At 37.2% G+C, this 13,991-nt stretch overlaps 2 protein-coding genes across 2 annotated transcripts; both read left to right on the top strand.

Annotated features, from left to right (window-relative positions):
• The first annotated feature begins 424 nt into the window (after positions 1-424).
• On the top strand, positions 425-1,151 carry LOC126634111 (uncharacterized). Its single transcript, XM_050304598.1, has one exon. It carries the CDS (start codon positions 551-553, stop codon positions 1,001-1,003), a length of 453 nt encoding a protein of 150 aa, XP_050160555.1. The 5' UTR covers positions 425-550; the 3' UTR covers positions 1,004-1,151.
• Positions 1,152-8,236: 7,085 nt separating this feature from the next.
• LOC126583263 (sulfite exporter TauE/SafE family protein 3-like) lies at positions 8,237-11,610 on the top strand. Its single transcript, XM_050247590.1, has 12 exons — positions 8,237-8,728; positions 8,971-9,130; positions 9,377-9,577; positions 9,644-9,708; positions 9,824-9,851; positions 9,932-10,020; positions 10,081-10,167; positions 10,282-10,332; positions 10,481-10,702; positions 10,872-10,965; positions 11,055-11,195; positions 11,315-11,610. Exons 1-12 carry the CDS (start codon positions 8,528-8,530, stop codon positions 11,398-11,400), a joined length of 1,425 nt encoding a protein of 474 aa, XP_050103547.1. The 5' UTR covers positions 8,237-8,527; the 3' UTR covers positions 11,401-11,610.
• Positions 11,611-13,991: the final 2,381 nt, after the last annotated feature.

The raw sequence follows: 13,991 nt of genomic DNA, 5'->3' as shown, positions 1-13,991 counted from the left end.
GAAGCAATGATCTATATACTTTTATCCAATTATAGCAATGGTCCTTCAACATAATTCATTTTGACAAAATTCTAACGATGTTAACGAAAAATATCATAGCTACACGTTTTGATGAATTGATGGACTCCAATTGTAGCAATAGACCTTCCAAAATAACTTATTTTGACAAAATTGACGAAAAATACCATAACTACATATTTTGATGGGTTAAGAGACCAATGATAACAAATTTTTAGTAGAGAGATCATTGCTTCAATTTAATTAAAGTTGAGAAACTATTGTTACAATTTACTCAAGAAAAAAAGATTGAAACTAACTGAGTTGAACTTCCCTCGAAAGGATTTTACATTATAGGCTGACACGTGTAGACACAAATACCCCTTCGATGCTTGACAGGTGTTGAGCTGAGAGTATATGTGAGAGCTTAAAAGAAGCGAGCGGACGGACCCAATATTTCAACATTCATCCATCGATCGCGGCATTTCTTCTGATCCTGCAATTAGCAACGGATTTCTGAACTCGAAGCTTTTCTTCCTCTCAAATTTCAACGATGGAGGCCACCGAGGAACAAGGAGCTGAGATACTGCACCGCATCCTCCCGCCGCGTCTCGAAGACGCCGGCCTCGAAGACTGCGCGCTCCCGCCGGATTCCATCAAGGAAGCCTTCCTCAAAGCCGCCACGGCCGTCAAGTCCTCGATCTTCACTTCCGACGAAGACGAAGAATCCTTCGAAGATTGCGTCAATGACCCCTGGCCGGACCTGAAGGATCGGACCGGCGAGCTGGTCGGAGCCGAGCCGGAGACTCGGTCGGCGGGACCGTGCGGCGAGGAGGAGAAAGGGGATAAGGTGATCGTTGGAGGTGAAGATGTGAGAGATGGCGGCGGAGATAGGGATTGTGTGGATGGATTGGCGGGATTAGAGATCGGAGAGAAGGTGAAGAAGGGTGAGGAGGAAGAGAAAGATGGCGCAGGAGGACCAATTTTGGTAGGAGGTTATGTTTGAAACCCCAATTTTAGATTTTAGATTTTAGTAATTGTGTTTGATCTTTTGGGAATTTGTTTACTTGGTGTTTCTTGTCGACTGTATTTTGGTAGCTGTGTGATAAAAATGTTTAGTTAGCTTGTGATATGAGAGTTGCAACCTTGATTGACATTTGCCCCTGGAACTAAATTCGAGTCCGAAATTGCCCCCTAAAACTAAAAACTCCGTCACTTTACCTCGTCACGCATTGTCCTTTATCTATCTGTTCTGTTCGATGTCTCCTGAAATTGAAAAATCAGTTTCACTTTGCCTTGTATCTATCTATTCCGTTGGATGTCCGATAAAGATTAAGGGGGGCAAAGGGAAGGAGGTAACCCCTACCAAAATTCTTTATTAAGGATGCGGTGGAAAAGGGAGAGAACAAACTTGCATGCAATCGGGATCGATTTATAATGCCCCTGATTGTAGGGGTTACGTCCCTGAAGAATTTATTTTGTAAAACATGTTCATTTGAGCAACATCATATAGCATGCAATTAACAATTAAAGGCGGAATCATGCTTGCATGCACTCAAAAACAAAACATTACCATGAAATTCAAAGCCTAGTAGATTGGTGAACCAATAATCAACTCAAAACAAAGTGAGTTGAAATTATTACCTTTGTAGATTCCTCTTTGCATAAGCAAAGGCTAATCACCCAAAGAGATAGGGCCTTCATTCCTTGCTTCTTAGATCCATGGATTTGGATGGAAAAATAGGTTTCTCCAAGTTCCCAAAATAGGGAACCTCTAAGTCTCTTCACCAAGGTTTGATTGTAGAAGAAATGAGTGACCTTGGAGTAGTAGGATTGCTAGATGTACCCTCCAAGGTGTTGGCCTCTTTAGAGAGAAAATGGAGAGACAATTCTCACCAATTTTCCCCCAAAATAAACCCTTAATCACTTAATGAATATTTAGTTATAAAGTCATTTATATAGTCACTTCTTTAAGTGACCTAAATAACCAAAACCCTAATTCATCACACTATGGCTTGCCATTTAGGGGATTTTGGGCTTTTGGGCTTTAATGAATCTTCATTCATTAAATTGTCATACAACTTAAGTTAATGGGCTTGACCTTCGAAGCCCATTGGGCCTTAAGGTCCAAAACTATCCCGAAGTCTTTAACGAACTTATTCGTTTGATTAATTAACATATTAATTAATCCTTGCCATAAATAAATGATTAAACCATTTAATCATTCTTACTCATTTCCGTTTAATCTTCAATCTCCACCTTTTATGGTGTGCGATCCATTAGGTTCCTTTTAGCGAGGTAGTGGGCGATTAAAACCATTTTACATCGATTGTGAATTGAAACTATTTTCAATTCTCCCTTTAGTGATTACACACGTTTAGGGCTTCCACAAACCATGAGTGACACCTAGCAGCATATCATGGTTACCCAAGCTAATCAGAAGAGGATAGAGAACCTATTCAGTTCGGGATTACAAATGCAATACGGTCCTTCTCTAATCTAATACTCTTGACCACATTGTTTGGTATGATAGTTTATTTATTCATGTCTACTATCCAATGTGATTCGTGTGCTTATATGATTTCCTTGAATGTGATTTGGAACGCATTCCCTAATCTCATTCATACTCTGGCCAGAGATTCCAAATCATATCATAGAGTATTCTCCCTCAACTGTTTGAAGGTTAGAGATCCCTTGTTGCGCATTCACTTGTCTCCATAGCTAAGTGGCTTAACCCCAACGATGCCGTGGACACCCCGAGGGGGTGACTTTGACATAATCAAAGATCAAGGACTTAACCACAAGACAACTGTGATGCCTCAGGTCAAAGGACTACTTTGCATTATCCCAACCATGAGTTCTTATGTGACATGGAATATGAGAACTCTTCGTTGATCACGTTCAGTGTACTCATTCTCTATTGAGCACCTACGTACTTGTCTTGATGTCACACACACCAATGACTCGAGACTAATCACTCTCCCTGAGAGAAGACATAGTACGTACCGATCTTTACGGACTGTCAATGCCCAATTGACAATCCTATGATCAGGAACATTTAGGATGTGTCTACGAAAGAATGGTCTCATGAATCTAACTTCATTAGATTACATTCTCCCAATCACATATTCCTTGGACTTTATCGTTTAAGCATATAACATTTATATGAGACCGCTCAAACAATAATGTATGCCCTTTATATGTAAAACTAGATTAGTTTAACATGTGAAATGTCCGTAAAGTATCATCACATGATTGGCTTTAGGGCACATTTCCAACAGTCCCATGATGAGTTTGATGAGAATAGGATTTATAATGCTCGTCCAATTTAGGTTGCGTGATGAGAGTTGTATAGGAACATGTATGTATCTCCTCTCGCAGGAGAGAGTAGATACTTGGTGGTGAGTAGGTTTCCATGGAAATGGTAGAGTAGCATAGTCGCATGGAAAGGTCAAAGGTGCATATACGCACAAGCTTAAGATTGCTGAACCCATAACAAATAAATAAATAAATAAAATGAATGCAGCAGCTATAACCAGAGAGATATCGGTATTTTAATTGGATTTTTTAGATGATGCTAGATAGATTAAATCTATAGATTAAATATGCAAGTTAAATAATGTATTACCAATAAAAATAAATACGTCAATTAATGTTTAAGTAATAATTTAATCATCAACTTTTATATCATATTGTTTACAAGAATTATTTTATAAATTTAGTCTCTTTAGCATTATTTTTATTTTTTTTCATTTTCCTGTGGAGAGATCAGTCAGATGGGATTAGGATTCTTGTTTGATTCTCTTTGTGAGGATTCGGAAGATTAATCAATTGTGTCCGTTTACCGTATATCGTACGAACAAAAATTTAAAATTAAATATAAATAGTGCCTAACCAAAATTGATCATACATGTAAGATAAAACATAATTAATTAATTCTTTAGATCCCTACAAAAAAATCCAAAGATGATCCTCATCCATTCAGATGTTTTCCCCTTTAGGCCATCTCCAACCAAAGGGTCCAGAGGGTTAGAAGGCTAGAGGGCCGAAAATAGCCCGAAAATCGTCTTTAATTGAGGGTTAGGCCAGAGGGCTGTGGAATCTGAGATGGCCCCACGGAATCGGAAAGGGCCAAAGGGCTAGAGGGCAGGCCAGTTCCAGCCAACCAGCCAGCCCCGGGTTGGCCATAATTTTTTTAAATGTGTCGGATTTCCTGTCGGTTATAACCGACATGAATTCTTAAGAAAAAAAAATTCAAATGCAACGGCTAGCTGACTAGCCATTGCATTTGAATTTTTTTTTTCAGTTTTATTATTATTTTTTATTTACAAATTTTTTCATATAAGTTCTATTTTTTCCTATAACTTTTATTTTACAAAATTTGTTTCATATTTTTTTAACATTCCATTTTTTCCTATAACTTCTATTTCACAAAATTTGTTTCATATATTTTTTTAAATTATATATATTTTTTCTATAACTTCCTAAGCCATTATACAACATTAAATTAAATTAAGTAACATGAAACAACATTAAACAATATGAAACAACATTAAATAACATTAACCAACATACAAATTATACAACATAAAAAAACATTTAACAACATAAAACTTAAACGCCTACTTCATGCTTCTTTTGGGCCAAAGATGTGCAACAAGATCCTGTTGTAGGTACTTATTTGTGACACGAGAATGTATCATTCTATAGCGCCTCATGTACTCATTTATAAAGATAATACCAGTTCTTAGATTGAAGGGCAAATTAGGCCCATCATATATCTTTGCACGAGCCCTTCTTGACCTATTTGGATCTTCTTGGTCATCATCGGACTCTCCATCAATATACGCATCTCGCTCATCCTCCATTATCATATTGTGTAATATGATGCAAGACATCATGATGGAGTCCAAATTTTCTCGACTCCACCCTCTTGTTGGTTCACTGATGATCTTCCACCGTGCTTGTAGAATACCGAAAGCTCTCTCAACATCTTTCCGGTATGCCCCTTGGCGTAAGGTAAACAACTTTTCTGCGTCATTCCTAGTGTTTGGAATTGCTTGGACAAGTGTCGCCCACTTTTGGTAGATGTCATTTGCCAAGTAATACCCCATATTATATTGACGGCTGTTGATGTAGTAGTCAAGTTGAGGTGTTTTACCTTCCGTCAAGTTATTGAATAGGGGTGAACGCCCAAGAACTGTAATGTCATTTTGAGATCCAGGGACTCCAAAGAAAGCATGCCAAATCCATGTGTCTTATAAGGCAACTGCCTTTAACACAATAGTTGGCTTTCTCGACCTTCCGCTAAAGCCTATTTGCCATCCAGTGGGACAAATCTTCCAATCCCAATGCATGCAGTCTAATGACCCTATCATGCCCGGAAGCCCACGGTCTTCAGCTTTGTGAAAGAGCCGATTTAGATCTTCTTGATTTGGCTCGCGGAGATACTCGTCTTTGTAAACCTGAACAATTATGTCACAAAATTGTTCAAGAGTATCAAGGCATGTAGACTCAGACATACCATGGGTTTCATCCATCGAATTAGCTGGGGAGCTATAGGCCATCATTCGGAGTGCAACAGTAACCTTCTGATGAGGTGAGAAACTGGGGCAGCTTGCTCTGTCTTGCTTTTGTCCAAAGTACGGATTGACCTGTTGGACATCATGAAGTAAACGCTCGAAGACATGACACCTCATGCGGAAGCGACGTCTGAAATCCTCTTCTGTGTACACCGAGTTGAGGTTGAAGTAGTTGTTCATCATATTGGCATGTGTCATCGCTCTGTTTCGTGGTTTGTATGAGCGACCAGCAATAGAGCCACCCCATTGAGGTTGTTCCTTAGTTGGCTGACATACCATGGCTACTGCTCTGTTTTGTTTGTTGCGCCTTACTTGAACTTTTTCTTCAGACTCCTCATCTTCTCGTCTCATTTACGCCCATTTTGCTTCTGTTTTGGAATTGGATGAGGGCCCCCATTTGGAATCTAAAGAGGATCCAAAGTTGAAATTCATTGCAAACTTGAATTGAAATAGATTGAATTCAAAGTTGTGTGAATTATATCCCAATATCCACCCTATTTATAGAAAAAAAATTCAAATCCAATGGCTAGCTGACGTCACTTAGCTGTTGGATTTGAATTTAAGTTGTAGTTTTTAAATAATAAATTATTTTTGGCCTTATGACCATTTGGCCCTCAGTTGGAGGCGGTTTTTTGTGACAGGGCTAAGACGAGCCCTCTGGCCCTCGGTTGGAGATGGAGGCAAATATGGTCCTGTACTATTCATTAAAATATTAATATCTTGGAGGGCCAGATTGTTAAAACGAGCCATCTGGCCAGCTATCAGTTGGAGATGGCCTTAGAAACTCTTTCTGAGATTTATCTTCCAATCTAGAAATTAGTGTCGGCCTTGATATATGTAAAATTGTAAATATATAGAGTGGTTCAGAAACCTCTTTCTGAGATTTACTTTGACCTTGAAAAATATAGAATTACAAATAGGAATTTTTAACAAAAAACTTTTGGGTACTATTTATTTTAACGAAAAATTATATTTTTACATTAAAAAATTAATCCTTGTACTATTCATTTTACATTTTATTTTGTCCTTATTGTTAAAACTCAAAGTTTTAAAACTATTTTCATTAGTTTTCCTTTAAGCCATCTCCAACTGATGGCTGGCTAGAGGGCTCATTTTCGCCCTCTAGCCTTCTAAGATCCTCCAAGATATTAATATTTTAATGAATAGTACATGACCATATTTGTCTCTGTCTCCAACCAAGGGCCAAAGGGCCAGATGGCTCATTTTGGCTATATCACAAAAAATCGTCTCCAACCGAGGACCAAAGGGTCATAGGGCCAAACATAATTCATTATTTAAAAACTACAACTTAAATGTTGTTTAAGTTTCATGTTGTTAAATGTTTTTTTATGTTGGTTAATGTTATTTAATGTTGTTTCATGTTACTTAATTTAATTTAATGTTGTATAATGGCTTAGTAAGTTATAGGAAAAAAATAGAATTAAAAAAAAATACGAAACAAATTTTGTGAAATAGAAGTTATAGGAAAAAAAAAATAGAATTTAAAATTAAATGAAACAAATTTTGTGAAATAGAAGTTATAGGAAAAAATGGAATTTAAAAAAAAATATGAAACAAATTTTGTAAAATAAAAGTTATAGGAAAAAAATAGAATTTAAAAAAAAAATGAAAAATAGAAGTTATAGGAAAAATTTTGTAAATAAAAAATAATAATAAAACTGTAAAAAAAAAAGAAAATTCAAAGCATTCATGTTGGTGATAACCGACAGTAATACATTCATTACTGTCGGTTATAACCGACGGGAAATCTCACACATTTAAAAAAAAATCTGACCAACCTGGGGTTGGCTGGCTGGCTAGAAGTGGCCAGCCCTCTGGCCCTCTCCGATTCCGTGGGACCCTCTCAGATTCCACAGCCCTCTGGCCTGGCCCTCGGTTGGAGACGGTTTTCGGACTATTTTCGGCCCTTTGATCCTCTAGACTCTTCGGTTGGAGATGACTTTATAAATATGCAAAGAAACATGTCTAACCAAATTTCGAAGAGAAACTTCTTTTTTAATCAAGAAAATAATCTGAAGTGCATCACCCGTCTAATAGGTGTTTGTGAAACGACTCATTTTGGTGAAATTTTCAGTCTTTCATTTCATCATCTGGGTCCCCATTAAAGCAAAATAAATGAAAGCTAATTGAGTAAATTTCACGAATGAGTGGAGTTAACTTTGCATATTTGGATGAGGATTCTTTCATGATTTTCTTTGGGAGGATTTTATGGATCCTCGTGTCTTATTTGTTTATAGTATATTATAAGATAATTTTTGTTAAGTATTATTTAAGTTTAATTTTAAATAAAAATTTAAAATAATTAATAGTTGCATGTTGTACAATAAATGATTTCTAATCGTACGATATACGATGAACGGTCACGATTATGAAATTCCTAGGATTCTTAAGGAAAGGAATCAGCGAGAATCCTTTTCCAATAGATAGAATGCGATTATTCCTAGACTCTTAACAAAATCACAAAGAGTAGATGAGATCCAAATCTTGCGGATTTGCCCAATAAACCAAATTATTATTATTATTAATTTTTTGTTTGTTATTATTTGGAAAGAGAAGCGGGTTTATTGTTTGAAGTTTGAACTTTAAAATAAGAACAGTATAAACAAGCAAAACAAAAGATAGATGCTGCTCTCTCACACCACCTGTTTAAATATGTAGTAGGACTGTAGGACAGATTATATATCACCTATAGAGAGAGAGAGAGAGAGAGAGAGAGAGAGAGATTGATGACAGATAGAGAGGGGGAGAGAGCAAGGGTTTGACAGAGAAGAGTTCCTTCTTGGTTCTTTTAGGCAAGAAGTTTCTCCGTACTTTCATCATCCCCAACTTTATATACAGACTGGCTTATCGTTTCGAGTTCCGATTTGCTCTGAGGTTTAGGTTTTGGGGAAGTTTCCATTTTGTTTTTGTGGGGTTGAAGAAATCAGATGGCTGATGAAGTTGGATTTCGGTTTCGGGATCTAAGGTGGGCAGCAATTGTTGTGACTGGTGTTCTTGTTCTAGCTTCAATAGCTGCTTCAGCACAAGAAACTCTGCAGCAAGATGATTCCGCGACGCAACATTACTTGAACAGAATGTTAAACTTTCTGTGGCAAAGGGGTCGATTGGGGTATGAGCACGTTTGGCCTGTAAGTCTGGATTTTCTTTCCCTTCGTGATCAGTTTTTCCTATTTAATATTTCTTGAAATGTTATTTTCTATCAGTTTTTCCTTCATAAAACCGATTGTAACCTAAATTGTGTACAAAATCGAATAGTTGATTCATTTGATTGATTAGTGTTCTTAAAATAGTTCAACAAAGCTCCAATTTTTTGGTTAGTGACTGTTTGAAACTGGACCTACATATGATTTGGCCGAACTGAAATATGCAGGAAATGAAATTCGACTGGGGAATTGTGGTAGGCACTATAATTGGATTCATTGGGGCTGCATTTGGGACCGTCGGAGGTGTTGGTGGGGGAGGCATTTTCGTTCCAATGCTCACTTTGATCATCGGATTTGATGAGAAATCATCAACGGCAATATCCAACTGTAAGTACTTTCTCACAAATTTTCCCTCCTTGTTTTGTGTTCTTTTGCAATAGGCGCTTCTTTTTTTTTGGATTTTATAATCACTTGGCACCTCAAAGATCATCCTAGTTTATATTTTCTTTCACCAAATGATGTGTGTGTCATTGCCTTATTATATCACCATCCATTAGATTGATATATAGGTCAATATTTACCTCTTTCACCTGGCAAATGTAACAACGTTTGTGCTTCAATCTGGTTGTTCAGGTATGATCACAGGCGGAGCAGCTGCAACTGTTTTCTACAATTTGAGGCTAAGGCATCCTACACTTGACCTTCCAATCATCGACTATGACCTGGTACTTCTTGTCCAGCCAATGCTGATGCTTGGGATCAGTATTGGAGTATCTTTCAATGTGATATTTGCTAACTGGATGATCACAGTGTTGCTAATGATCTTTTTCATAGGTAAGAATTATATGAAATTTCTTGTTTCATCTCGGACAACTTGTTTAAGTATGTGACGACCTGCAGGCACATCAACTAAGGCATTCTTGAAGGGAGTCGAAACATGGAAAAAAGAAACTATATTAATAAAGGTCGACTCTAAAGTTTTCATTACATTAATTTTTATAATGTTTGACTTAATCAAACTCTGCAATTCCGTTGACAGTTTGTTTGTTTGGATTTTTTTTTTTTTTTTTTTTTTTTCAGGAGGTTGCCAGACTAATGCAGTCAAATGGTGAGTTGATCTTATCATTGTAGCTTTGAACTGGTAATCTTTCACCTATACCGGTTAATGTGCCGATATTTTTGATTTAGGTAGTTCTAGTGACGATGAAGTTGAATACAGACCTCTAGCTAGTGGCCCAAGCAGTGTATTAGCCACCAAGGAGTCCAAAAGAATAGAGGTATGATTTTGGTTGCCTGAACTTCCATTTACGCGTGACTGACTTCTCTAACCTTTTCAGGTTTCTATTATGGAGAATATTTACTGGAAGGAATTACTACTTCTTGTTGCTGTCTGGGTCATAATACTTGCATTGCAGATCGCGAAGGTATATATCTCTATCTCTATGTGGTTAATTTCTTTAAAAGCTTATGATTTTGCATTCGCCTTAAGTTTATGCATTAAAAACTGGATTCATGGGAAACTTGTTTGTTGTTGGCAGAATTATACGACAACTTGTTCAGCAGAATATTGGGTATTAAATCTCTTGCAGGTACCTTCCATGCCCTACATAACAAGAAAACATTACTTTCCATATTCTGCTCTTGAAATACATGCCCCCTTACGAGCTTGAATGAATTCAATTGTGGTTTCAAAAGTGTCATTTTTCAGCTTTGTTCTTCCTTAAACAAAATTTCTAGATCCCCGTGGCTTTGGGAGTATCTACGTACGAGGCAGTTAACCTGTACAAGGGCCATAGAGTGATTGAATCCATGGAAGAATCAGGCACAGATTGGAAGGTCCGTCAGCTTTTTCTTTATTGTGGCGGTGGAATCACAGCTGGTATAGTTGGTGGATTGCTTGGTCTTGGTGGTGGTTTCATTTTAGGCCCTCTTTTTCTTGAGCTGGGACTCCCACCTCAGGTAATTTTCATACTCTCTATCTTTAATGCCTTCACATAATTCTGTTTAGGGTCTTAGTGATAAGTTGTATGTGATCCTAAGACTATATATGACACACCAGCCCTTTCGTGGTATGCATGAAGATTATTTTCTTTCTTGCCTCGCTGGTTGATTATATATCGTTCTGCAGGTGTCAAGTGCCACTGCCACATTTGCCATGACATTTTCTGCATCAATGTCCGTTGTCGAGTACTATCTCCTCAAACGTTTTCCAGTTCCCTATGGTAACTTCCCAGCCTTATCGTCAAGTTTCTGTTAAATAAAATGTTAAACGGTAGGAAGCCTTTTGGTCATTGTTAAATTTCCATTGCAGCTCTGTACTTTGCTCTCGTGGCCAGCTTGTCTGCCCTGGTAGGGCAACATGTGGTGAGAAAGGTGATCAGTGTATTAGGGAGAGCATCCATAATTGTCTTCATTCTAGCCTCCACAATCTTTGTGAGTGCAATATCACTAGGTATGTATCCGTCCCTAAAAAAAGTTACCAAACGGACCCGTATTTTTGTCAGATATTGAATTCAGTTTCGTTACATTTCTGCTTCAAGATTGATGGATGATTGATTTGTTTTGAAACAGGTGGGGTTGGGATAGCGAGTATGGTTGAAAAGATTGAGAACAAAGAGTACATGGGATTTGAAAACATATGCACTTATGATGCCTAGTTTCAGTAACTTGTTCTGCCATGAGTTCCCGTGTCACCGATCTCAAACATTCCATCAACAAATGTATAACTTTTTTGTTGGATTTTTCTTGATGTTGGGTGCTGCTTGCAACATTTTTGGACCTACTAATTAAGCTGGTCCTATTAGTACAAGTGAACTGCACAGAAAGTGAAACTAATCAATTCAAGGTCTCCAACTCCCTTTTGACCATTTGGTAAAGTTTAAAGCAATTCAACAAGTTTTTAAGTAGTTGAGGGTAGATAATTCAGTGGTGGGTGTTTTAATAGAAGACTTAAAAGTCTGTTTTGGTAGAGTGGATTGGCTTGGATAGGACTATTTACTATTTTAAAGGCATTTGAAGGAAGAAATGAATGACAACTTCCTTATTTTGTCCAAGCTGAAGATTACCCATGAAGAAAAGTTGCCTCTTTTAATCCTACCATTTTGTGGGCATCAATAGAAATATATTTTCTTCATGAGTAACCATCAACTTGGACAAAATATAGTTCTCATCCATTCCTTCCTTCAACATGTTTTTAATATAATTGTTGGCCCTAAAAATCACCTAGCCTACGTTGTGGGCATGTTGAATAACTAACAAGTTAACTACGTCATTCGGTTGAATGCAGGGCGTGCCAGCTTATCTGCTGAGCTTGGCTAGGAAGTGAATGAATGTTGATATGGTGTTGGGCGCGCATACGACTTTTGAATCTTGTGATTGCGGTCGAGGAAGGAACACGCCTGAAGACAAGGTTGCTAGTTTTTGCAAAGTTCAATATCAAATTCGGCTTTTAGTATACCTAATGTCGTAACTTGGTAACACCTCACTTTAACAAGAAGGCTAATGAGATATAACCTCTTCCAACAAGGATCTGGAGATTCCTTGCTGATTGAGGCTTGGATAGATAACCAGTCGGTCTTGAAGCAGTGCTGTTTATCTAAACTAAAGGTGCTCTTCGGTTGACTAATTCTACGACTCTAGTGTTATTTATCCAAATTGAAGATGTTGTCGGTTGCCAACACAGTGCTGTTTGTCTAAACTGAAGGTATGTTGGCGGAAAAAAGGTAAAATAAAAATCTCAAGGTGTTTGAGAGGATTCGCGTAGAGCGAGAGTTTGTGCAAGACAATTTTGTGTGTTGATTTGGAGGGGCTTTGAATGATGTACCCTCCTCTCTATTTATTGTAGCAATTCCACATGGTTGAAGTAGAATTCTACTTGAACTTCAATTCCTTGATCAAATTTGAATGGGCTTTAGCCAACTTGGTTCATATAGGATTCTGAACCTAGCTTTATTATCACTTAGATTCAACCCTTGATTCTTGGCATCTTTTCCTATTTGGAGCATAACTAGCCTTTGAGGATTCCTTATTATACTAGGACTTGGCCACTCACCCTTAACCAAATGAAACCATTTCCTAATAGGACTCGGCCTAATCTTATTGGGTCGGGCCCTTGGTGAGAATACTCTGAAATACCTGACACCTTTTTTATTGGACCGAGTGTGATTATGCGCTCGGCCCAAAAATGTTATTTTGGGTCCAAAGAATAATGAATAGTCGTATTCAAGTTAATCCTCTATATCAAACAAGGCCTAAATCTCTTAAGGCAAATGAGGTTGCACTGCCCGACCAAAATGTTACATTGGGTAAGCTTTATAAATAAAAATAAAAAATAAAAAATATAAACAGCTTACCCATAACATCTTTTGTGGAGCAAAAGTTATTTAATATTAAAAACATAATAATGTAATTTGTTTTAAATTATGTTTAATTTTAATCAATTAACTTTTATCATTTTAATCCCACAAGATATCACAATAATTTGTTTTTATTGTTAAAACCAAAATGTTCTTGCAATTATATTAAAACTGAAAAAAAAAATTATTCACTTTCACTCCAACCATTTCACTCGTAAAGACGTCCATCTCTAGGAATTATAAACTCTAAAAATAATCGTAGAGCCAGTGCCACTCGTCCATTCTATGCTCAAAACTATATGGAGTGGGTATGAGCTTCATAATGAGTTTCTAAAGTCCTATAGTGGCTACACAGCTCATACTTCCACTTTCTTAAGGAATTGGCATGTGTAAACCTTTTAAGTTGTAACGTTGTTAGTTCTCTTTGGAATTATATGAAACTCATGGGATTTTGTGGAAGTATACTCACTTGATCTTAATGTACTCTTTGGGTTAAAGTTGGAAGGACCATTGCTACAATTGGTTAAAGTTGGAAGGACCATTGCTACAATTGGTTAAAGTTGAGGGACCACTACTCCAATTGTGTTAAAGTTGAGGGACCCTTTCTCTAATTGGGTTAAAGTTGAGGGAACATTGCTACAATTCTTTTCATTTGGTTTTCTATATTTGCCCTTGATTCACTCTCACGTGCGTGACATGTAACTCTTTTTGGCAGAAGTTTTAACGGAGTTGACGAAAATGACCATAGTTATATGTTTTGATAAGTTAAGGGACCAATAGTCATGGATTTTTAGTTGAGGGACCATTGCTCCAATTGAGTTAAAGTTGAGGGGCCATTGCTACAATTTCCTCTTTCCTATTGGTGACACATCATTTGGTTTGCAAATTTGGTT

The sequence above is a fragment of the Malus sylvestris genome, chromosome 9, assembly GCF_916048215.2.
Source record: "Malus sylvestris chromosome 9, drMalSylv7.2, whole genome shotgun sequence".
Taxonomy (NCBI): domain Eukaryota; kingdom Viridiplantae; phylum Streptophyta; class Magnoliopsida; order Rosales; family Rosaceae; genus Malus; species Malus sylvestris.
The sequence above is the reverse complement of the archived record's forward strand: the minus strand, read 5'-3'. Positions and strand labels throughout refer to the sequence as shown.